The sequence below is a fragment of the Podarcis filfolensis genome (assembly GCF_964270895.1).
Source record: "Podarcis filfolensis genome assembly, chromosome: 4".
Taxonomy (NCBI): domain Eukaryota; kingdom Metazoa; phylum Chordata; class Lepidosauria; order Squamata; family Lacertidae; genus Podarcis; species Podarcis filfolensis.
In genome coordinates, this window is record NC_139607.1 from 51,052,690 (window position 1) to 51,076,782 (window position 24,093).

At 39.1% G+C, this 24,093-nt stretch overlaps 1 protein-coding gene across 12 annotated transcripts in view; it reads left to right on the forward strand.

The window, feature by feature from the left end:
* Positions 1-24,093, forward strand: part of ERG (ETS transcription factor ERG) — a 109,414-nt gene that overhangs the window by 48,468 nt on the left and 36,853 nt on the right. For 2 of the 12 annotated variants that reach the window (XM_083608789.1, XM_083608790.1), the window contains exon 1: positions 16,266-16,457. The exons of 6 other annotated variants lie outside the window; for them this stretch is intronic. In XM_083608789.1, the coding sequence (XP_083464915.1) occupies positions 16,440-16,457 (18 nt within the window). In that variant the 5' untranslated portion in view covers positions 16,266-16,439. Of the gene's footprint in view, positions 1-16,265; positions 16,458-16,646; positions 16,857-24,093 lie in introns of those variants that run through there. 4 more of the 12 variants (XM_083608792.1, XM_083608782.1, XM_083608783.1 and 1 more) reach the window with 3 other exon arrangements.

Sequence of the window (24,093 nt, forward strand, 5' to 3'; positions counted from 1 at the left end):
GAAAAGCAAACTTTTTGAGTTTCTGGTCCATGGTCTCTCCCAGCTTGCCAAGGGTGCAAGGAGCCTGAGTTCATCTCTGAGTTTGAGACTGCAAAACCATGCAAACATTAATGTCTTTCCCTTAATTAATCTTGCTATTTTGACATAGAACGATCATCTCCACCAACACTGAAACCATGTCACAGATGTAACAATCATTCAGGTTACTTGACATTTTGATGACCTTCCAAAATGTGGTTGATATAGACATTGTTAAGCCTGTAGTAAAAACGATGTAATTGTCTTGTAAACAGCTTGAGAAACCCCACTGAAATACATCAGTCCGATTGCTAACATTTATGAACAAAGTCCCCCACCTACAAAACAAAAAAGTACATTACAAGATTATCTTCATTGTTTGATGCATATATTTTAAAATAATTTTGGAAAGCCCACAAAGAGGCTCAGCATAAATAGCTGGTTCTTGTGAACAAGAGGCACTTAACTGCAAAAATCTTATGATGGTTAATTAAAAGGCTTGTGTTAGCTTCATTAGCTCAGTTCGTAGTCCCTTGCAGTGTTTATATTTTTAGGGAGTAGGAAACTAACTACTTAGTGAAGATAGATTGGTTGATAACACCACGTTATGCACAAGTTGCTCACAGAAGGCGATACAGTTTACTAGGGTCACTATCCCAATGACAGTAGAAGCTCAAATTAGTTACAAACATGCTTATTGGCTCATGCAAGCACACCACTTTGGGATCTACTGCTGGGTGAAATACGCTAAAATAGCCCTCCTTTTCCATGTAAGAAATGACAGTGAATCTCTAGTAGTGCACACAGATCTTACATAGATATTGTGGGGTCAAGGCTCCTTTAGAGAGAGGAAACAGCCAGAAGTATATTAGAAATGAGCTGCAGCAGAAAAGGTGTGAGGGAGTACAAGCTGGAAAGTTTACTAAAGGCTACACACACAACATACATTTAACACACGTTTCTCCTCTGCAAGTCTCTTGGGAACTGTGGTTTACCCCTTACAGAGCTACAGTTGTTAGCACCCTCAACAAACCAAAGTTCCCAGGATTCTTCAGGGAGGAAAATGTGCTTTAATGCTCTTGTACTAGAACAAAATGAAGTGTGTGTAGTTAGAGTGCAGCAGTTTCCAACATTGCTTCCTTATACAGGAAACACCACTGATTTCAGGGTCATAGCCCATGAGACAACTTCTGAGAATTTGAGGGTTACCTTGTTTTTTATGTGAGTCTTTCTCTGGGCTCATGATATCACACTGCAGCCAGTGTCCCTAACTTCTGGGCTCTTGACACAATCAATTTTTTTTGTCTTCCTTTCATAGTGCATTAGACTCTGCATTATTTAACAGCAAGACTCAACCTCTTTTTCCCTTTCAGTGGGAATTTAGTGATACGTTTGTAAACTGTGCAGGTTGGCTTATAAAAATATTAATAAATTAATAACAGCATTCTGGGGGGGGGAGGGAACCTTTAAAATACTGAGTTGGTTTTGAATTAGACTTCGTTGGAAACAGCTATTATTTTCTACAAATAACGTAATTATGGACTTCCATTTAAAAAGAACAAAAACCAAAACCCTACATAGCTCTAAAATTCAGGTTTTAATATTTCTAAATTTTGATGTTCATCCTTTCAAAAATGCAAATGAAACAATTTATCATTGACTTGAATTTCTTGAAGGTTGCATTGATCTGTAGTATTGACAGGCTGAAATTAAATTTTCTAAGTATGGCCATTTTTCCATTCAAACTTTTAGAAATTCCTAAACAAACAACAACCAGAAATTGAAATTTGAAGAGTGATAATCTTTGATTTGTTTCTTCGAAAGCAGTCTTTGCTTTCGTGAAATCATTTCAACAGAATAGTGTTTTTCATTTAAATCCACAGAGGTGATGTAATATGGCAGGCAGGTCCAACTTCCAAGAGACTGTGATCTACTCCCACTATAAATAAACTGGCAGTGATCTACCCATCAAAGTTGTTGAGCTTTTTGGGGGGAGGCTGAGCCAAAGTTATTGAGCTTTTTTCGGGGGGGATCAGGGTCACAAAATCAAACAGATCAAACAGGATCGAACAGGGGCACCCCACGATCAACCGGTAGATTGCAATCAACCTGTTGGACGCCTCTGTAATATGGGATGTAGCCTTAAGTTAAAATAGCTTTTCTTGTTGCCTTGGACTCAATGCCGTCTTCTGTACAATTATGGAAGACGAGTGGGATATAAATTAAGAAAAACAAATAATAAATGTGGGATCTCCTCCCTCAATTTCTCTCAGTACTCCCCCTCCTTCCTCACCACTGGCACCCTCTAATAGAAACTCAGATGGTCACTGCTGACCACACTGTAGCCAAAGCAGCAGTACTAGAAATCAAGAGGGGAGTACAGTGGTACCTCGGGTTAAGAACTTAATTCATTCTGGAGGTCCGTTCTTAACCTGAAACTGTTCTTAACCTGAGGTACCACTTTAGCTAACAGGGCCTCCTGCTGCTGCCATGCAATTTCTGGTCTCAGCCTGAAGCAAAGTTCTTAACCCGAGGTACTATTTCTGGGTTAGTGGAGTCTGTAACCTGAAGTGTCTGCAACCTGAAGTGTCTGTAACCCAAGGTACCACTGTACTGGACCCCACACCTAGTTTTGCAAGGGGGGGTCCACCCAAGGGGAGAAAAAACAGCTCACTAAGAACTGAACATGCTCAGCATCCACAGACTGTTCTCCCTCCCCCCCCGCCCCCCGCAAACTGATGAAGTGGGAGAGTGCAGTACCCTGCTTGAGATCCTTAGAACTTGTAGTATCCCGGAGGAGGACATGGTAAGGTGGCAAGAGTCCCACATAGGAGCACTTGGGCAAGAAGTTGAGGATACTTGCAATATGTTGCTTTCATCCTCTGACCTGCTTTTGCCGACCTACAGAACTCTAGTGTGCTTCAGATAATGTCCACAACTACTAACTGCCGGTATAGCTGCTTGATATTCTTCTTGGAAACCATTCAGCCTTCAAAGCTGGCAAGCATACCTTGTGTCATGATGCACATCCTTTCGCTTTGCATAAGTGTTTCTTTTAATGAGGCAGTGCAGTGCAGCTCATTGAAATCGAAAACACATGATATGCCCCAGGCGAAAGAAAGGCAATAACTGCACAGATTTTTGAAACGGACTCGTCATACCACAGGCTACCATTATAACAGAAAAAACAACAAGAATTCTAATATAGCTGTCTGCCCAAATATATTAATTTAAATTGAATGGATTTTATGATATTATAGCTGTGAGGCACAATGTCCTACTTGCAAGCATCTTCAAAACCCTTTTTGGAAGGCTCCCTTAAAATAATCTTGGTTTGCCATTTTGATGGCATGTGCATTTGGGAACTTGCCACCTCAGCTCTCCCAGAAAATAGCTTTTTATCATTTGGGTGACATTTCATGGGATTAAACCCACAAGTGATGCAAAGGAATCGCTTAGGGTTCCATACTGAAAAACCTAAATCTTAGTTATACTTTGAGGAATGAAGTAGCTAACTTTTCAGATGATGCTGAATTACTTAGGACAGTGAGAGCTGAAGTGGACTGCAAAGATCTCTCCAAACTGGGTGAACAGGCAACAAAATGGCAAATGTGATTCAGTGAAAATCAGTGCAAAGTGATGCAGGTTTGGGCAAACAAGCCTAACTTTAAAATATACACTGATGGGATCTGAACTGTCTGTGACTCTCTGTGGTGGCGGGGGGTGGGGTGGGGTGGGGCTAGTAAATGATAATGTCAACAGAGTTACAGGGGATGTGAAAAAGGCCAGTTCAATTCTAGATATTGAAAATAAGACTTTCAGTATCATAGTTTCTTTATGGATGCATGGGTAATACAGTATACAATTCAGAGTGTTCCATTTTATATTGCAATCTTGCCAAACGTACAGAAAAGTTCAACCAAAGTGATAGAGCTTAGAATAGCCTCTGTACAAGGAAAGACTACGTAACTGAAGCTTTTTAAGTTTAGGAAAAAAAAGACTCATAGAGATTTATAAAATAATGCATGGTATCTGAAAGGTGAATAGGTAGATTTTCTTCTTGTAGCATTAAAACTCAGGGACTCCTAATGACACTGATGGGCAGTTGAATCAGGACAGGGAAACACTTTTTGACGCAATGCATAATTAACATGGAATTTGCTGCCATAAACTGTGGGGATGACCGTTAGCTTAAAAGGGTTGGTTGGCATCCATCTGTCTTGGGAGACTATGGAAATGTGCACCTTTGGGGGTGAAGTCAAACTGTTGGAGAGTTACAGCACCTGCTGTGGCTGTAGAAACCAATATGGGAGAGATGTGTTTTGGGGCAGATGAAAATGTCTGGTTGTGCTACTACAGGTGCACCATGGCAGATGGTACACCAGATGATAAAATATCCAGAGTGGCTGTAGCACAGCAAAAGCAAGATACAAATAAACATTTGTGGTATAAAAAGTTGTTGAATTTCAGTAGGAAGTTACAGGATATGCACTGATTGAAAGTAGAGCAGTGCAGCCACCCCAAAACCCTTGCAGGCACAAACACTGTTACAAGTGGACTCACATGTAACTGCCCCAGTAGCATCATGAACACAAATCATGCTGAACGTGCAATAAAAGGGAAATCTGTAGGGGCCCTGTGACTTTAAACATGGCAGCTTCCTGTGTTTATATATATTCACCTAGAATACTTCTGTACTCTGTATCCTTTCACTGCCCTGCTGTTGACTCGTTTCTCGTATCTGTCCTGAGGCTGAAATGGCATTCCATGAACGTTAGACAAGCTCAGCTTTTTATTCTGAGTTCACAAACTTTCCTTCTGAATACAAATATTCTGCCTGACCTCAAGTGCTAAGCACTTGCTTGACAAACACATTCAGTTCCCACTTGCCACCAATCCACTTGGCTTGCAAGTTGAACCAGAAGCTGTCTGCACTAAATATTAAGAAGTTACAGTGGGCTTCTCCATCAGCATTCTTACATCAGGGCCAACTGTTGTAATGTTTTAGTAGCACATTTCTTTAAATTCAAATATATTGTGCTAAAGCTAAAGTGTCATCAAATCCAGAGACTTATTGAACATTATCTACAACTTTTTTCTCTTTTGACTTTCCATGTCCTCTGTGCTTGTGTTACTGATCTCTAGACCTGCAAGATTAGAGGCTTGGGAAAGTATGTGAATCTGCTGTTCTAAGTAGTGTTGGAGGATACTCAAGCTTGTGTTGGATCTGGGTGTTTTCCAGCACAATGTTCTTGTTTATAAGGCCTGCTTGGCTTTTATAAAGCAGCAGCTTCTTTTTTCTATTATTGAGGCCTCGAGCTGTAACTCTCAACGGGCCGCGTCCCAAGTAATTTTGAGGGCTTCCAGCAGCCACTGATTTGAGTGAGATCAGTGGAAAGTGCACAGCGCACTATCTCCCTCAGGATTTAGTTCATGGTCTTCTGCTTCTAGAAAGGGAGTTTAGCAACATCACAGCACTTGCTGTATCTCTTCAAAACTCAGGAACCACAAAACCCAACCTCTTGGCAACCGATTAAAACCATTTAGCAAATTTTAATGCAATTATGTGGGTTAAGTCAAATATTGCATTCCATGTTTTTCCCTCCTAGAGAGACTTTGAGAGAGCAGGCAAACTTTGCTTTGGCTAGTTAGATTACATTTATAATATTGTGAGAAATGTGTTTGCTTAATAAAACACTGGCATTAACATAGCCTGCAAAAACATAGCTCTTAAAACCTACTTCTGAGCTGCTGCTGCTGCCCTGACTTGGTGCTCATAGTGGAGAGCATAGTGATGCTGGCAACCACAAGGTGTTGCTTGTCTCCTTATTCTTGTGCTAGAACTCAACACCTGACACACCCCTGGTATGGAAGGCATCATGAGTTCTGCCGTGCTGGAACTCCCTCCTTGTCTCTGCCCATCCAGGTAGCCCAGAGTATCTGAGCTGGCACAGCAGTGCTGCTCTTGTGGTTTTTAAAAGAAATGAGGTGGTAAGGGACTCTGTTGAAGCTCCTCAACAAAGAATTGTACTCTGGGTGCACAGGAATGCAGCATCCTCTTTATTCCTCTGCAGCTGAAGGGACCTGATAGAAAGAGCTGGACTGCAAGAGAAACGGATGCATAATTTAAAAAATCTGCTATTTATGATTTGCATAACAGAAGAGTCAGTGAAAACGACAGAGGGCCAACTTTTTTATTGCAACTCTGCAAGTGGATGGCAAACAAACAATTTCCTCAGTTCAGACATGATGCTTCTCACTCTTGCTATCTTTTATTATGCAAAACGTGCCATGTTCATTTCACGCTTTACTCCAACAGAATGAGAGAGGATGAACAGAAGCAATGCACGCAAGTTTGAAAGTTTCCCCCAGAGCATAATGATAGGATATGACCTAAGAGTCAAATGCTCTTTGCCACCATATAATTTATTTTGTTATTTATTTATTTTATTTTTTGCATGCATATCCCACCTTTCCTCCAAGGAATTCAAGGTGACATACACACTCAGCTCCCCCTCCCATTTTATCATCACAATAACCCTGTGAGGTAGGCTAGGCTGAGAATGAGTGACTGACCTAAAGTGACCCAGTTTGCTTTATGTCCAAGTGAAGATTTGAAACCTGGTCTCCCAGATCCTAGGTCTTTTCATGGCCAGTGCAATACTGCAGATTATGGCAATAGGTTGGTGCCACACTTATCATACACAAGCGCTTATTTATCAGTGAAGAAACTTTCAAGACTGGGCCATTTGCATTCACTGTGTAATTTATGAACTGTTTTTCTTAATCCTTCTTCCATTGCCCTGTTCCTAAGACTGGTTACAGCAGCAACAGAAGTATGGAGTCCCAATCAAGGGAAGTAATAATACCGCTCTATTTTGCCTTGGTCAGACCACACCTGGCTGGAGTACTGTGTCTAGTTCTAGGCACCACAATTTAAGAAGGATTCTGACAAGCTGGAATATGTGCAGAAGAGGGTGACCACGATGACCAAGCATCTGGAAACCAAGCCTTAAGAGGATAAGTTGAGGGAGTTGGAATATATTTAGATAAGAGGAGACTAAGAGGAGATATGCTAGCCTCCTTAAAATATCTAAAGGGCAGTCACATGGATGATGGAGCAGGCTTCTTTTCTCCTGCTCTGGATGGTAGGATCCAAACCAGTGGATTCAACTTACATGAAAGGAGATTCCGACTAAACATCAGGAAAAACTTTTCAGCAGTAAGAGCTGTTTGACAGCGGAACGGGCTCCCACAAGAGGTGGTGGATTCTCCTTCCTTGTAGCTTTTTAAGCAGAGGTTGGATGGCCACCTGCCATGTAGAGATTCAAACCAAATGAATAAGAATGGGCATTCTGATTACAGTGCTAATAATAAACACAATAAACTATGGCAGTACACTGATTTTGCTCTGGCATTTGGCATAGTAGGCATCTTTTACAAATCATACACTGCTTAGAACTGGATGGAGAGGATGCATGAGAAGTGTAGAACCTTGTAGCAAGTTGTGCTAGGCAAATCCTGTGAGCCTACTGTTTTGCAGAAGCCTGTTATAATGAACTTGCAGATTATCAGTGGCCAAACAGACTTGCCAAGCACATCAAACTGCTTTGTGTTGTGGAAGCTTCTCTGTATTCCATGGTAGATATAAATGATTTTTGGATCACAGCATATGAAGCCATTGGGAGATGTGACAGATCTGAAACAAATAATGAAATCTGAGTAAAAGGAGTGGGGACCTAAATATGAGGGGTATGGGGAAACTATTTTCCCCCCTTCTAATGTAGGCTTTGCTCTACTTAGTGCGTACTGCTAGGGCTTTTGCTCTGTGGCTGGGGGGAGGGGACTGCAGAACAGCTTGCATTCATGGCTCTTCACCTTTAAGCTGCAAATAGGAACCAGCTGCAGAAGCCCCTTGCTGGACTGTAATGATTAGGGTACTGCTTCAAAGTGGTACTTGAAGATGTAGTTTCACTTTACTGCAAAGTAATTGTTTTCTAAAGCTAGCTCAGTATTTCACAGAGTGGACAGTATGTAAGTGTATTGCCTGGAATAAACACTCCTTTGGAGAGTCAAGTTGAGAAGGAGCAGAAATAAGCCTTCAAGCAGCTCAAATTTAGGTCAAGTAATGTGAATATTTTGTGTGTGTGTGTGTGTGTGTGTGTGTGTGTGTGTGTCAGAATTTGTGATGAAATAATCAGGATTGCTGTTTCACTCATGGTGAAACAGTTGATAGAATGCTTAATTACGAAAACCGTTTGTTGGTGAGTTGGTGTTGAGTAGAGTGCTGAATATGACCAAATGGATTGGACGCTATAAAACCAGCCTTGGGCCAAAATGGTCTACTTTTATTTATTGGAATCAAATAAGCAGATTTGCTATGACTTCATTTTCCATCAAGATTACTAGGTGCCAATGCTACAAAGTTTGGTGCCAGTGTGTGGTCTCCTATTCAAATAAGTCAAACGTAGAGCTGTTTTTTGTTGCTTCAGCATCAGAACAGGTCGTTGTGACAGAAAATAGTTTTTTAACTATTTGTGTTTGGAAAGAGCACTGCTAAGCATACTTGTAGGAAAGAAAATTGGATCTGCATGTTTATTGCATAAGTTCCACAGCACGTGTGAGGGGGAGAGAGAATCATGGTGGCCAAAGGGTGACAGCTTTGAATTATTATGAATGATCTGGATTAGTCCCAGCCTTTCTGGTTCACTAGGATCTATATTCAAATATTTCACATCTGTTTCATGTTTTCAGCCACTAAGAAGTACAAACTGTATACTATCCCAGTATTAGACGTCTGTCTGCTCCTATAAAGAATTTAGCTTGTTTCAAAATAAATGTGGTTATTCCTGCCCTCCAAATTTGTAGATTAAAGTTATAATCTTATGCAAACGTGGAAGCAAAATAAATCGAATTCATTAAGGTGTTACTTATCTGTAAATATATACATGACCCAATATATAAACCACACAAATATGAAACAGGCAAACCCAGCCAAGATAGGTAGGGTATAAATTATAAAATTATTAGTATTAGTTTTAGTATTAAGTTACTGTTTGATACTCAAACAGTATCAGTAACTTCCATAAAAGATTAAACGGGACTTGGTCATGGATTGGTGGAAGGAGTCTAGCATGGAGGGATGTGTGTGCTTGAAGTCAAAGACAAAAAATGGATAGGGGTGCTGACTCAAAACTTCTTTGCTGGGTGTCTAAGGAGCATGGGTAAAATGATAGAGCCTGCCATTTGCATATAGAAGGTCCCATATTCACTCCCCCACAATATTTAGATATGGCTGGGAAAGAGTCTTGTCTGAGACCCTGTAGTGAGAACACTGAGCAAGATGGATCTATGATCTGTGTAAGGCAGCCTTTGCTGTTCTGAAAATGCATACAGGGAATTCATTGATCCAGAGGGGGCTAGGGGATATGTTGGAAGAAGCCCGTACAGGTTGACTGGGTGGATGGAAGGCAATATTTAGTTTAGCAGAGCAAGCTGAGGGCAAACAATGGAGTCAAATGCTGTTGTGAAATAAGGGAGAATTTATATTCTCAGCCTGTTCCAGTGGCCTAATCACTTCAACTAAATCTTTCATTTTAGAAGAACACTGAGCACCATCTAGTGACTAAAACACATATTCACATTCAGCTCTGCAGATTTCAAATTGGCTCAGATTCGGACAATTTCCATTTGAAAATACTTGCCATCTTTCTTCACTGTTATGATATACAGACTGTGAAGCTAATCATATTTACTTGTAAGTAAGCATACCTGAAATTACCTTGACACAGACACATTTGAACGGTTCCATTGCTCAGATTTTAAACTTATTAAAACTTATTTATGAAGATAACTAGAAGAAAGTTCTTTTTAAAATTTATTTCTTTAGTATCACAGCGAATTATAAATTATGATACAGTACTTTTCTGTTTAGAAAAGGCCATTTCTTTAGAATCAAAGAAAAGGGCAGAGGATTAATAACCATGATAATTCACAAAAGTAGCATTATGAAAATAGAGATCCTTTTACTTGAATACAGTGTAGTTAAGCTGAAGGATTAACCCTGACTTCTTTCCAAAACTAGTAATGTTAAATTTACTTTAACTAACATAATATAGCTTCAATTAGTTATTAGTAGAGCTTAACAGTAGTTTTTACTGTTTAATTAAACTTCACTTGAACTCTTCTTAGGCAACATTTTCAGCTTGGGGTTCCCAGATGCTGTTAGACTACACAGGACCTTGTAATCTCTGACCATTGGCTAAAGTAGATGATGGGAGTTGTAATCCAACAACATCTGGGGAACCAGAGTTGAAGAACACTGGACTAAACCAACCCCCATCAACTTCGTCATCTTTCCACCGAAATGTGAGGATTGGACCGTACAATTCTGACATGAGGATTACTCCTCTGTGGAAATACTAAGGAGGAAGCAGTAGGAAAAGGTTACCTTGTATTAACGATAAACCCTCAGGGACAACCTGGAATATGACTGTGCTTGTGAGAACAGCTATACTAGACCTTAAAACTATGTAGAAACCACCAAGTGTTTAAGTGGCAGAAGAATCTGACATGTTTGGGGAATAAGCTTGAGGAAAAGAATGGTCTAACTCAGATATCCTCAAACTCGGCCCTCCAAATGTTTTGGGACTACAACTCCCATCACTCCTAGCTAACAGGACCAGTGGTCAGGGATGATGGGGTCTAACTACAAGACAGTATCCAAAGTATGCAAAGAGGCCAACTCTCGTGAAGCAGATTCCATTCTGCATTGGGCAGTGGAATCATGAAGTGATCCTGGCCCTACTGCCATGCTAATTTTTACCCTGCCTGCTACAGTCAATAAAATTTGGCCTGATTTCATCCCAGCACTCAGTGTCCTTTCTGTTCCTTTGCTGCTCTTCTGGGTCACCAGGGGAAGGATGCAATTACCGTACACATATTTAGCTTGACAGATATGTAAAAAGCCCAGTAGAACTTGAAATATATGCACTGCTTTTGTTTTGTTTCATTTTTGCTGTATTTAACCCCCCAAAAAAGTATATGAGTGGTCACTTGTATTCTGGCAAAGTATTATAAACGTATGCTTTTATTGACATAAAATTAATACCTCCTAAGAAAAAATCCCCAAAACAGTTTTAATTTTTTTTAAATAAAAAAACCCTAAATCTTCCCCATCTCCTGGAAACATTTGAATCTAGACATGCCTTTTCCCTTTAGCAATGTGTCACTAATTGCTTAAAGCCATTTATAAATGGAACTTTGAAAGCATAAACATTTATATTCTTATTTTTAAAAGAATAACACTTCGCTCTTTGAAACTGAATGTATAACTGCTGTACTTTTTTAAAGAAAAGTTTAATCTCTGAAACATAATCATAAAAAGAAAAGAAAAGACATCTCAGTTTCCTGGCTGGGCTTGAAACTTGATTAGAAAGTGTTAAGTACAAAATTAAAATAATGTAGAATAGGTTAAAAACAGACCGTGTTTTGTAAGAGGGATTCAGGTGCATGCCAGAATTTTAGCCATATACAAAGTGGATTAAAGCACTCTGTAACACTAACACAACAAATTACTTTAAAGTAAGTTGACTTTTTGCGGTTAAGAAAGTGACAGGAAAATGCACTGAAAAATGTGGCATGAAAGAATAACCCTTCAAGCAAATGAGGACAAATGCTAATTGTCGCAAGCAAATAAGAACAAATGGTTAATAAAAACCTGGTACTATCTAACCTTCACATAGGGAATCTGTCAATTTTGGTTTTCTGAATTTCTCATGTTTCCAGTCTTAAATTCAGTTCTCCACATTTCAGCAGCCATTTGTAATTCATTTTTTAAAAAGAAAATCCTCATGAAAATTCACCAGCATTTTAGTGCAAATTTCTCCAAAGTGTCCTGACTCCCATTCATGGTTGCACCACCACCACCATTACTATTAATATTAATTCATTGGACTATTGGCTGGATTATTGCCAACATCATTATTCCAGAAGTCACTAAATTGCCCAAACATAGGTTACAATGTATGCAATCAGCGGTTATGTCAGATCTCCAAGATACAAGGTACAAGCCCAGACATTATCCTAGCAGCTGACATGCCCCCTGAACTCTCCTTCTGAAGACCAGGACAGTGAAAGTCATTCGTGCAGTTGGTGTCCCGAGCCTTGAACTGGGCAATCAAGCCCAGTGAGAAAGCTGGATTTGCTTGCACTGGCACAGCCAGCATTCCATCCTTGGAGACAGGGTAGAGTTGATATGGCTGGCTCACTGTCCGGTCTCGCCTGAGATAACTCCCTAGTGGTGGGGAATGCATCAATAATGGGAAGTGGTGGTGAAGTAATGTCAGGCAGATTGTGCTTGGGCTGTCCAACAGTACTGAGGAGAGACTTCCTCCTGACAACCCGCTCAGCATCATTTTATACACCTCTATCAAACCCACACACCCAACTTGTCTTTACTCTAAATTAAAAAGTCCCAAATGCTTCAACACTTACTCATTTGGGTTTCCCCTTTTCTATACCTTTTCCAACTCTACAATATCATTTTGGAGGTGAAGCAATTAGAACTGTACGCAGAGAAAAGAGCTCATGTGGTGGTTTAATGAAGAAACATAGGAATGGGGAGCAGGGTTCAATGGTTCAAGGCAATTTTAAAGGATTTTTTGTGATTTCCCCCCTCTCTTGTGCAGCACCCCGCCGCCATTATTCTGGAGGATTCCCAAAGATGTGAAGCTCACATCTGTCATCATTCCATTGCATCAGTGGAGGGACAGCAATTGGCTACAACTCTCTCTCTTTTTTTCTGGTTTCTAAAAATATGCTTTTTTTGTTTTGTGCTTTAAAATATTCAATTCTAAAAAAATTAAAATCAGTTATATTAGCTTTGTCAGATACTTTATTTAGAAGTGGAAGGGTGGATACATATCCTGAGAAAATAAATGCAATTCAACAGTAGATACTTTTAAAATATTAAACAATATTTAAACAAACCTCTTAGGAATTCTATGTTACTCTGTACCTAAAACAATGAGGAGATGGAATTCCACTTGAGACTGAAGAGTAAGAATGCATGTTTTTGTTGTTGTAAATATTATGTTAGATAATCTTCATCTACAAAACTGGAATGGAATTTTTATGTTTTATCTTTAGAGCACAAAAAGTTTCTTTTGAGTTTGGTGAAATTGTCTCAGGTCAAGTATTGCACAATGTTTTGAACTGGGTTTTCTTACCCATTGTTTAGAGATGAAAAGGGTGGAAAATAAACAAACTCCAAGAAATAACATTGTTCCTCATTCTTCCACTTTCTTACTCATCACAGTGAAAACAGTTATTATTCTACCTTTTAACTGTTTACAGTTTTCTTGATTTTTATCATAAATTGGTAATGTTTACGTTTGACTTCTTTATCTAATTCGGTGAAGCTCAGAATCTGTTAAAAAGAAAAAAACAGGAAATTTTTAAACTTCTTATATAGGAAGCATGATCTAAAATACAAATTATGTATGAATTTCAAATATTTGGGACTGACACATTTTTAAAAAAATCTAAATGCTTGTCTCCATTCCAAATAGTTTGACAGATAATGTATACATTGTATACACTTTTCTTTACTTAAACTCTTTTTTGTGTTGCCTTAAAACATGGGCTATTTTGTCATTCTAATTCTTTAGCACCATTTCCTTTCAAAGCAGCAAATGGATTCTCAATAAACTATAGAGGCTACTATGAAGGATGGCTACTATGGGTGAAGTCTGGCTTCGCTCAGGTCTGCCTCCAACTTATTTAAACCGGCTGCACTTGCATTCAGCAGCACAGTCCCACCTGCCCCACCCTGTATGTTTTCACCCTGCCTGAAGGTAAGCAGGCACTGTGTGTGTGTGACCTTGCTGTGGAGTTACTTAGTCACTGTATTTGGGGCCAGGGAAGAATTTGCCTGCATGCATGGGGATCTGCCTACCATTTTATAGCAACTGTCACAACTTGCTAGTGGAAAAAAAGGCACTGAGTTGGGCACTTTGTCTAAGTGATGTAGTTGGGAAGGAGCCCTACCCCACTATTGATAATCAAAGTATCAGGGCACCCCAGTAAAGGGGTCCAGGGGGAAGGTGTCTGTCTGAATGCCCAGACAGGTGCTAATGGGCCATAGAACTCCCCAAATGGCATACTGGAGGGATTGCCCTATTATTATTTATTATTATTATTACTCTCCTGCCAACCTAGCAGTTCGAAAGCACGTCAAAGTGCAAGTAGATAAATAGGGACCGCTCCGGCGGGAAGGTAAATGGTGTTTCCGTGCGCTGCTCTGGTTCATGAGAAGCGGTTTAGTCATGCTGGCCACATGACCCGGAAGCTGTTTGCGGACAAACGCCGGTTCCCTCGGCCTATAGAGTGAAATGAGCGCGCAACCCCAGAGTCGGTCACGACTGGACCTAATGGTCAGGGGTCCCTTTACCTTTATTATTATTATTAATTGAATTTATATACTGCCCTATACCCAGAGGTCTCAGGGCAGTTCACAGAAAAGATCAACATTAAACCCACAATATATATATAATCAAAATAAAAACAACAACCTAATAACACGCCTGCCCCCCCCCAAAAGAGCCACATTTTAAAAGGGCATATTTGATGTGTGTAATGGAGGGATCCATAACCCACAATTGACCCTGATGAAATATCCAGCCAGCAATCGGGCTGGTTGATGCAGGATGCATACCTAGTGCCTATACCAAAGCCTACTGACATCTGTAATCAATAAAGTTGTGGTCATTTCAATCCCAAGGTGTGTTCTCATGATTTTTTTACTGCTTCCTGCATCTCAGGTCCAGCAACCTTAGGCTCACTGCGCGTGGGTCTCCAATGCCATGTTCATGCTAATGAAGGAAAAGGCAAGCAAAATTAAGTTTCTTCTATGTAGAATACGCAGCTTGTACCTATGTTAATATCTTAGTGTGGATCGTTATTTTCACACGGAAAGAATTCTGTTATACCTTTCACTGTGAGGACAGCTCCATTGTAGCTGCCTATGGTGGCCATGTGTCCCACTTTATAGATGGCAGTCCTCTATTTGAAGACATCCTCTATTTGAAGGGCTGTTTGGTACAAGTCTGGCTTAATGATAAAGACGCACAAGAAAGCCCTGAAGCTACCCATTAACATCTGTGTAGATAGATTAGCATATGCAAACCTGTAGTTTCTATTTTGGTGAGGTGATACATTTCCTCTTTTTCTTTTTGATGATGCAGAAGTGGGAGCAAACATGCACAGCATGTACTGACACAAGTGTCTGGCATTCAGGATACATTTAGGCTCTCTGAATCAGACCGGTGTACACAAAGTGGGTAATGTGTGAGAGAGGTGGAGCCAGCATTCTCCCCCCCCCCCGCCTCATGGGAAAGTTTGATTATGATGATGCATGCGAGACAGAAGATCCAGTGCGCAGCACTGCTATTCATCAAACACTGGGACACAATCAAGTTGTCCAACTATGGTACATAAGCATTTGAATGGTTAGTACAATTTCCCTTCTGTAACATTGCCCCACCCCATCCCCATTCATACATTTTCCTGACATGAGGCCAGCTTTATTGAAAATAAGCCTATTAAAACAGATCTGGAAGGCTATAAACAGACAATAGGTATTGAGTTCACCACTACAGCGGCCAAAGGGAGCTGCTTCAGGGTGAGCTGAAAGCAGAGGCTGTAGTGAGTTCAAATTCTCCCATACGTGGACTTCCATTCTTCCCCTTTTCAAGGGAAAGGGTCACAGTGGTAAAGGGCATGCTTTGCACAAAACAGGTCTCAGGTTCAGTCCATCACATCTGAAGTTAAAAGAATTTGGTAGCAGCAACTCTGAAGAGCTGCTGCCGTTCGGACGAGATGGACAGACAGTTTGACCTGGTATGAAGACACTTTGTTCTGTAACAGAAAAGTTCGGTGTTGTTGGTATGCTTCCGTCCTCTGACATTAGTAGGGTTGCAGCAATTTACCCCGAACCTAAATTTGGCCCTAAATCTTTAATGCCCTGGGGAGCCCCATATCAAATTTGGCCCAGTTCATGCGACATCTGCATCCTGCTTCAGTGTGGCACACCATATTTACTGCACATCATATCACACCTGCTGACACTGTCATAGCCAATTGACATTTACTGTATAAAAAAAAAATCTTGTAGCTGCATATCGTCAAGAAAAACAACATTGTTTTAGGACCTCTTATCTCTTCGCTCCCAAATATCCTGTTTCTTCAAACTGCAGTAGCCAGGACCAATAGAAACCTCTTCCTGCCACTGGCTGACTTCATTTCCCAGAGTTAGCACAATCTCATCCGCTCTAAATAACTTCATCAAAACTCCTTTCTGGTCAGAGTGAAGCAATAATTATTATTGGTAATTATTAGCGATCAATAACCTAGATCACATTATGGCGAGTACTATTAAGGTAAGAAAGTGAATGCCTTTTTATTAGACTTTTTTCAGAATTGTTTTTTTTTTTTAATTTCCTTTCTAAACACCAGTAAGGTAGAATTGGGCAACACCCCCGCAGCCACAATAGAGGACAAGTAGATTTCCTTTGTACTGCCTAGTAAATTTCCTTTTTCCTACTCCCTGTCCACAAGCCTTAAAAACTTGAAACTCAGAAAAACTTGGGTGTTTTTTTTAAATTCACCATTCCGTGCTCTGGATTATACTTGCAAAGCCCTATTGTGGGAAGAGCTTCTGAATTTTCTTGTTGTCTTCGTTTTTAAAACAAATTTTGGATATGTATCTGATTTGGACCTTGGACTGCTGTAAGGGAACGGGGGAGTGATTGTTGAGAAATTAAGTGATATGTTTTCAGGTGCTTTTAAACATTTCCTTTATTTATATGGAAGCAAACATATTTAAATAGAAATTTAAATTTTGCTCCCGTTTGGATATTGTTGATTTTGTTTTATAGACATTTTATCTAATATTCAACAGCTTTGTCAAATGTCACTGAAATAATGATAGCAATTTAGTTAACTTTTTAGAATGCCTTTTTGGTTGTTGTTGTTTTTAATTTGAAGGTAATAAAAATTTGTTGAGGTTTATGACTTCAGCCTGAGCATTATTCTTAGCTACTTTTAGAACAAACTGTGCAAGGTGACAGTTTTGTGGAGGTTTCAATTATTTTGTTGTACATATAAATAAGCAGTTTGTGCCTGTGTAGTAAGAAGTTTTGTAGCTCATGCTACATATTTGACAATAAGCTAATTGCGGAAGAAACAAGCCCTGTGTAATTAACAGCCTGATGACAATGGTATAGGATTTATATTAATGAACTCTCTTTATATGCCTACATACAGAGATCCACTATTCACAGCATTAACTTTCTTTATACTTTTCTGAGGCTTTACATAATATATTAGCAACCAAACCAGATTAAACAGCACAACCCTAACCATGCCTACTCCTTCTGAATTCAATGGAGTTTTACTCCCAGGTAAGTGGGACAAGGGCTGCAGCTTTAGTAATTTAAACTGGTATTTGGTTTCACAATAATGACTGTTTTACTTGGTTTGTTATTATTTATTAAATGTTTTGTATTCCCAAGTACTGAAAATACTTTCATGGAGATAATATTAATTGTGGGGTTTGAAAACGCTCTTCTCTCTTTTCTAGTCAGGCATGTTTTCATGATTCTGCATAGAGATCAAAATTCAAATTTGCTTTGCATTGATGCATTGAAAATTAAACGTGTAGAACCCATAGAGCAAAAGATGAAAAATTCAAGTATATCAACCTTGTTGTGAGCATCAAGCTTGAAATGAAGATCTTAAGTCTTTTAGGATTAGATTTACAGATGCATAGTTTGATCATGTCAAGACAAACAACTACCTACAGATGGGATCTTTGATTGGGTCAACTTGTTTAAACTAAAAATAGCTTGTCAAGTCTGTTTACTGTCTCTGCATTGTTGTTGCTTTAAAAAAACAACCACAATACACTAGTGAGTATTGTGTTTAAAGTTGATGACATACTTGCATGTCTTTTGGCATTCAATTTGCTCTTGCTAGCTCCTATTAGTACTATATAGGACCAAACATATATAGGACCAAACATGTTAACAATTAATCTAACAGTGCAATTGGCATTTTATTAGTCAGTACTTCTGCAAGTGTACTGTCACATGGTTCCTCTTCTTTCTTTCTTTCTTTCTTTCTTTCTTTCTTTCTTTCTTTCTTTCCAACAAAACTTTGGAGTTCGATACCTTAGAGAGGAAAAGTTCTTAATTCCTCAGTAAACATTTTATTTACAGCTGAAATTGCATATAAAATTACGCACATTTGTGTGTTTTGGTTTTACTGATGGTGGTGGGACTATGAGGAGAATTAAATGTATTTCTGTGGGTTCAAAATTAATCTGTACTGTAAGAAGTATAATAACCTATATTCTCAGTTTATAGGCATTGTTGTGTGGTTGTTGTTTTGCAACCTGATGATTATTGCTTCTAAGAAAAGATGAGAATTCTAGTCAATTTGCATTTTAAAAAATACAATTTGATCTATGTCCCAAGAAGTATGGGTATCCCAATTAATACCACTGTGCAATTAGCCTCTATTTACACTAATCTTACCTCAAAAAAACCAAATCAGTGTGTGTCGTGGTATTGCTTAATAAGCGTTTTTAAAAAGCCCATTTCAGCGCCTAATGCTCTATGTAGTCCTAGGTACTACAGTGTCAATATGACATAAAAACAATAAACATCGGCTTTATTAGTCAATATTGACATCAATTTATATAGGCATGCAAGCACATACATCATGCTTTAAATATGTGCAACCAGACTTTGTCATATGCGCATAAAATAAATTAAGTGCTGAACCACAGATCCTGGACTAGTTTCATCCATTTCCACCAGGCTTTAGTGGGACTTTTTGCAAACAGTTTGCAAACTGCAGTCTTGCTAACATAGGTAATCACTACAGCCATAAAGCCTGGAGTGGGAGTCATATGTATTTTGTGTTTTTGAAGAATATTAACCCCAGTTGCTTTTGATAAGGGTGCAAACTGCTTTGTGGCAGATGATTATGAAATGATAATAGTTTTTTTGGCGGGGATGTTTTGCTATAATTCAGTATGATGCATGGATTGCACCCCTATTCCATTTATTATATCTTATTCCCATATCCTTATTTAGATCAATTGGATGTTCTCTTTGCCATCTTTACAAGCCAATTTAAAATGTTGGTACAATTGGGGTAGTTTTTGTCCGGTTATCAAACTGGGAAGCTTACAGGCCCTTTTGTTATTCTAACACTAATTGCAAGCAGAAGATTATTATAGTGTACAGATGGCATATATAAACCCAGTGACTGTAGACACCTTATAATCTGTAAAAGGAACAGAAAGTAATACACATTAAGCTTTCATTTTCGTTTAGCATAGAAGTCAATATTGCTAGCTGATTAGAGTAAAAATAATTATCCTGATGTTTCTTTTTCCTTATTCAAAAATGGTGGGATAAAGGTTTTAAAAAATGCCTGCCTTCAATTTTTTCATCAGCAAGCTGTGCTACCTTGATTCCCTTGGCTTTATTACAAAACTGTATTTACAGTTTTGTAATAAAACATATTTTAATGAGTACTGCATTTTCTGAAATGGCATACTGCATACACTTGTGGCTAGCAGTCTCAGTTTAGGCCACCCAATATACCTTGGACCATGTAAATAGCCAGCTTTTAATTGCTAGTTTCCTTTTTTGTGGTTGGTTAGGACGCTCTGCTATTTGAGATAAAATGTCTATGTAATTAGAAAAGTAATGTTTGAGGTTTCAATAGTCGCTAGAGTTATCTAATTTGATTTCTGCATAATTCCTTTGCTGACAATATCAGTTTATGTAATTCAATCTCAATTACAATAACAACATTTGTTTATTTCTAGTATAAAAAAGAATGTCCTGAATTTCTTAGATTATATAGCTAATTCAATTAAGGAAAATCGGCCCATTCAGAGAATGGAAAACATTTCTATGAGAAGGTAGGTTTGATTACCATGCAATCGAAGTCAGCAGTATGCAATTCTTTTTATTTCTCATCCCTTATTTTTGCTAACATCATTGTAGACCGTTTGCATGAAAACCGGAATAAAAGGTTTTTGCTCCTTTGCTGTGTAGCTCGTCAGATAGCTTATACATATCCTTAACTCTCATCTGGTAAATGGCAGTCCAATTAAAATGCATGAACACAATGGAGAAATGGCTAGTAAAGCTTAAGTGTCATTGAAATATATGGGACTGAGGCACATGGTTAAGAGGCATGTCTTTTTAATGTTCTCTGTACTGTACCACTTGGTAAGGTCTTGGACACCCTGGAACTAATGAGCCTTTGTGATGCAAATAAGTATAATAAGAATTTTGTTTCATTTAGTTTAACAGTTTGCTTTGACATTGTGGCAATCCATAGTATGGTCCTGAGTTCTTTTTAAAATAAGTATCAGGACCATAATTGTTTCTCGCTTAGAGATAAAAAAAACAATCAATAATGCACTTGAATCAGGGCTGGATTTAGGTTTGATGAGGCTCTAAGCTACTGAAGGTAATGGGGCCCTTTATATGTCCAGCTGTCCTTTGTCAACAACAAATTGCCACTGCTTTTTGTGTTGAATATATGTTATATGGTAATTTATGGACCTAATAGGTATCTAAAGCCATTTACACATAACAAAATATGAATTTTATCAAAGTAATTGTTGAACTGAAATACAATTAAGAAGAAGTATATTAATAGTGAAATACAGTTAAGAAGTAGTATAATAATACTGAAATAATTATTAACCTCTAACTTTAAAAAAATTCCTTTACATTTTTTGGGGGCCCCCAAGAGAGTGGGGCCCTAAGCTATAGCTTGTTTAGCTTATACGTAAATCCTGCACTGCACTTGATGTATGTAGCAGGAATGAATTTTATTTATAGCGTACTAAATCTTAACTCTTTTTAAGGCACTCTTAGCCAGTGTTCCATAAGCACATGAGGAGGGGAAGTGGGATGAATGCCCCAGCTCTAGATCGCTGTTCTCATCGCCTCTCAACTTTGGAAGGAGACTATGTGCAACAGGGGTTTTTTTGTATTGGACAAGGCACTCAACATTCCAAAAATCTGGGAAATCAGGGTCCCAGAACATGTAGTGAGCCTCCATGGACACAAAATGATCCCTGGTACAAAGGTTTGCATTCCATGACTTGGAAGGTGAGGAGGATAGTGCTGGTGGGGAATAGAGTTAGCCTGCTCATCTCTACTTCTACACTCATATCTTTGCTGAACACCCAATAACAAAGCCTAAGGGCTTATTCTTGATTAGACTAAGGATGAATTTGATCCAGATATTTGGCTTTCAGGCAAATGAGAGTCTCCAAGTACAGAACAGATGATAAAAAATGCCTAGTGCTTGGTTTATTTTCCAATAGCGTCATATTTACACAGAATGCTGTTTAAGAGGTGTGTGAGATTCAATGAGATTTAGCAAACACAGGATTAAATTTACCAATCAGGGGAGAGACGTGGGTCTGAAAAGCAATGCAAGGGCTCTAAAAATGTTGAGGAAAATAATACTTCAAAAAAACTATAAACATCCCATTGTTGGATTGTACAAAACTACAGTCCAATGTTGAATCTCTTACAAATAAACATGAATGATGAACAGAGTCAAGCAGATGAATCCAAACTCCCAATCTGGCATGCTGGAGGAAGATCGGATGGAACAGAGGAGTACTTCAGCCCTGCCTCCTTACTCTGGGTGACTTTCCAGTAGCTAGACTGTGCGCATGATGCAGACGTGCTGTTTTCTCTGTTAATAAACCAGACCTGAATTTTTAAGGGGGGGGAAATACATTTGTTTGTTTGTTTGTTTACTTGTAAAGGTGGCATTTATTGTGCTCTCAAGAACCATTTTTAGAGCAAGTTTCTCCTTCTTTGCTACCTAGCTAGCTAATTTAACAAGTCTCCACCTGTACTAGATGACATTTTTATTATTTATTTCACAAAATTTATATACTTGGTTGTAAAAATAAAAAAATCCTCAAAGCAGTTTGCAACAGCATATAATCAGCACAGCTTAAAAGAGACAACAAACTATTCCCACAACAGCCCCTGGAGTGCTATGATGGTAGAAAACTACCCCCCCCCCCGCCCCACCACTATTTAGTGTTTCATCCTGAGGTCAGCTCAGGTGAGTGACAAGTGGAAGGGTCTGTATTTGTTATAGAGACTTAACTAGAACATGCCCTGATTTTATTAGGCAACATCGTGATGGAGTGAATTCCTAAAGCATTGTGGTGGATTACTTTTTCCCTAGCAGGGCTACTATGCCTTTGAAAGCTGTGTAACAGGCAGCAGAGTACCAGGCAAAGCTTTACTCATCACTACATTCTCCAGCTGGGCATGAGTACAACTTTTCTGCTACGGAAAGAGCTCTCTATTCCATAGGACTTGTCTTGGGACAAAAATATGGCAGTTCCACATAGGAATAGATGTTTCCCACTAGTCCCTGCTGCTAGAAGACTTGCTGGTGGTCTAGTGGGTGAGGTACACCCTGTGCCTCTCTTAGTGCTGCAGAGTTGACCAATTGCCAGTGGATAGCAGCTGCAACAGATGGTTCCTGTGACTACATGTTTATTAGGGGTTGGTGAGTGAATATTTGAGAAAGTTACTGCTACCTAGGCGCTTTCTCATTCTGCATGTCTTCAACCAGGCCTTTGGCTGATTGACATCTGTCAGAGCTGCCCGAGCCCCTGACAACATCTGATGCCCTTTTAAATGTATTGTGGAAGAGTGAGGTTATTGATTTGTTTCTGCTCTTATTTCTGTTGTGTATTTTGTGTTTTTCATTTTGTAATTTTATGTTGTGAACCACCCTGAGATCTACAGGAATAGGGCGGTATACAAATTTAATTCCAGTTCCTCACTCTTCCATTGATGTGCAATCAACTGATGTTTGCATTGTGTGTAAACCTCTGAGGCCAAGAGCCTGTAAGAGTTAAGAACATAGGAAGAGCTGCTGCTGGATCAGTCCAAAGGGCATTCTAAAGCAGCATTGTGTTCTCACAGTGGCTAAGTCCAAAGCAAGACATTGGTGAAATAGGCCTCTGCTCAGAACACAAGTATTACTCATCTACATTGGTTTCTCTGGTTATTGTGCTTAACCTTGTTTAACCAAAGCTCCCTGTCACCAGTGTTTTCTAGACACCAGTGCGGGAGGTGGCAGGGGGATAAAGAAAGAAAGTCATGTATGTGCTGTGATCCTTTGCTGGCTTCTCAATACTGCTGGATCTATGGCATGATTGGCCACACTGGGATCCCTACTACACTATCACAATTTCACTATGCGATCATAACTTTGAGTTATGTCAGCATAGGGAGATTTGCATGCTCATTTAGTGTGACTTTAGGATAGAATTACACCATTAGACAGGTGGACTCATGAACATGTAGCACATGGCTTGGCTTGCTTTTGTGAGTCAATCAGACCTATTTGTTCCACAGGAACAAATGGTCCCTGTTTGGGGCTTAAGCAAGTCTGGGTTGCCTGTTTGGTATTAGGGGAGGAAAGAGAGAGCAGAAAAGGGCTCATGCATGGGTGACCCTACTCTGGATTGTCTTCTCTTCTCATCTCATCTAGAGAGATGAATTTGCAATTCCAGTAAACAATTCTTACAGAATGCTGTTCATCCACATTGCTAGTATTTATGTGCATTGATGTAGTTTTGACCTTGGACAATAGAAGATGCCAAAATAAGAAAGGTAATTCCTTACTATGAGTTGAGCTCCAGGTAGCAAGGTCTAGTGATTGTTAAAAACATAGCAGGCTCCCCTTACTAACAAACACTCTTTTATATCCTCCTTGTTCCTTGTCATATAATAGGTAACATAAAAAATTTCAAAATAGAATTTATATGCAGTGTATAGTCTACACTTCCTACATAACAAGGTGGGAGCAGAACCATAACTATTATATCTAGGGAGCACTAAACTTGTGAACATAACAAAAGTTCTTTCTGAACCATTAGACTCTAAACGTTTCGAGGATGCATAAATCCTTTGTTCCATCTTAGCTGTTTTT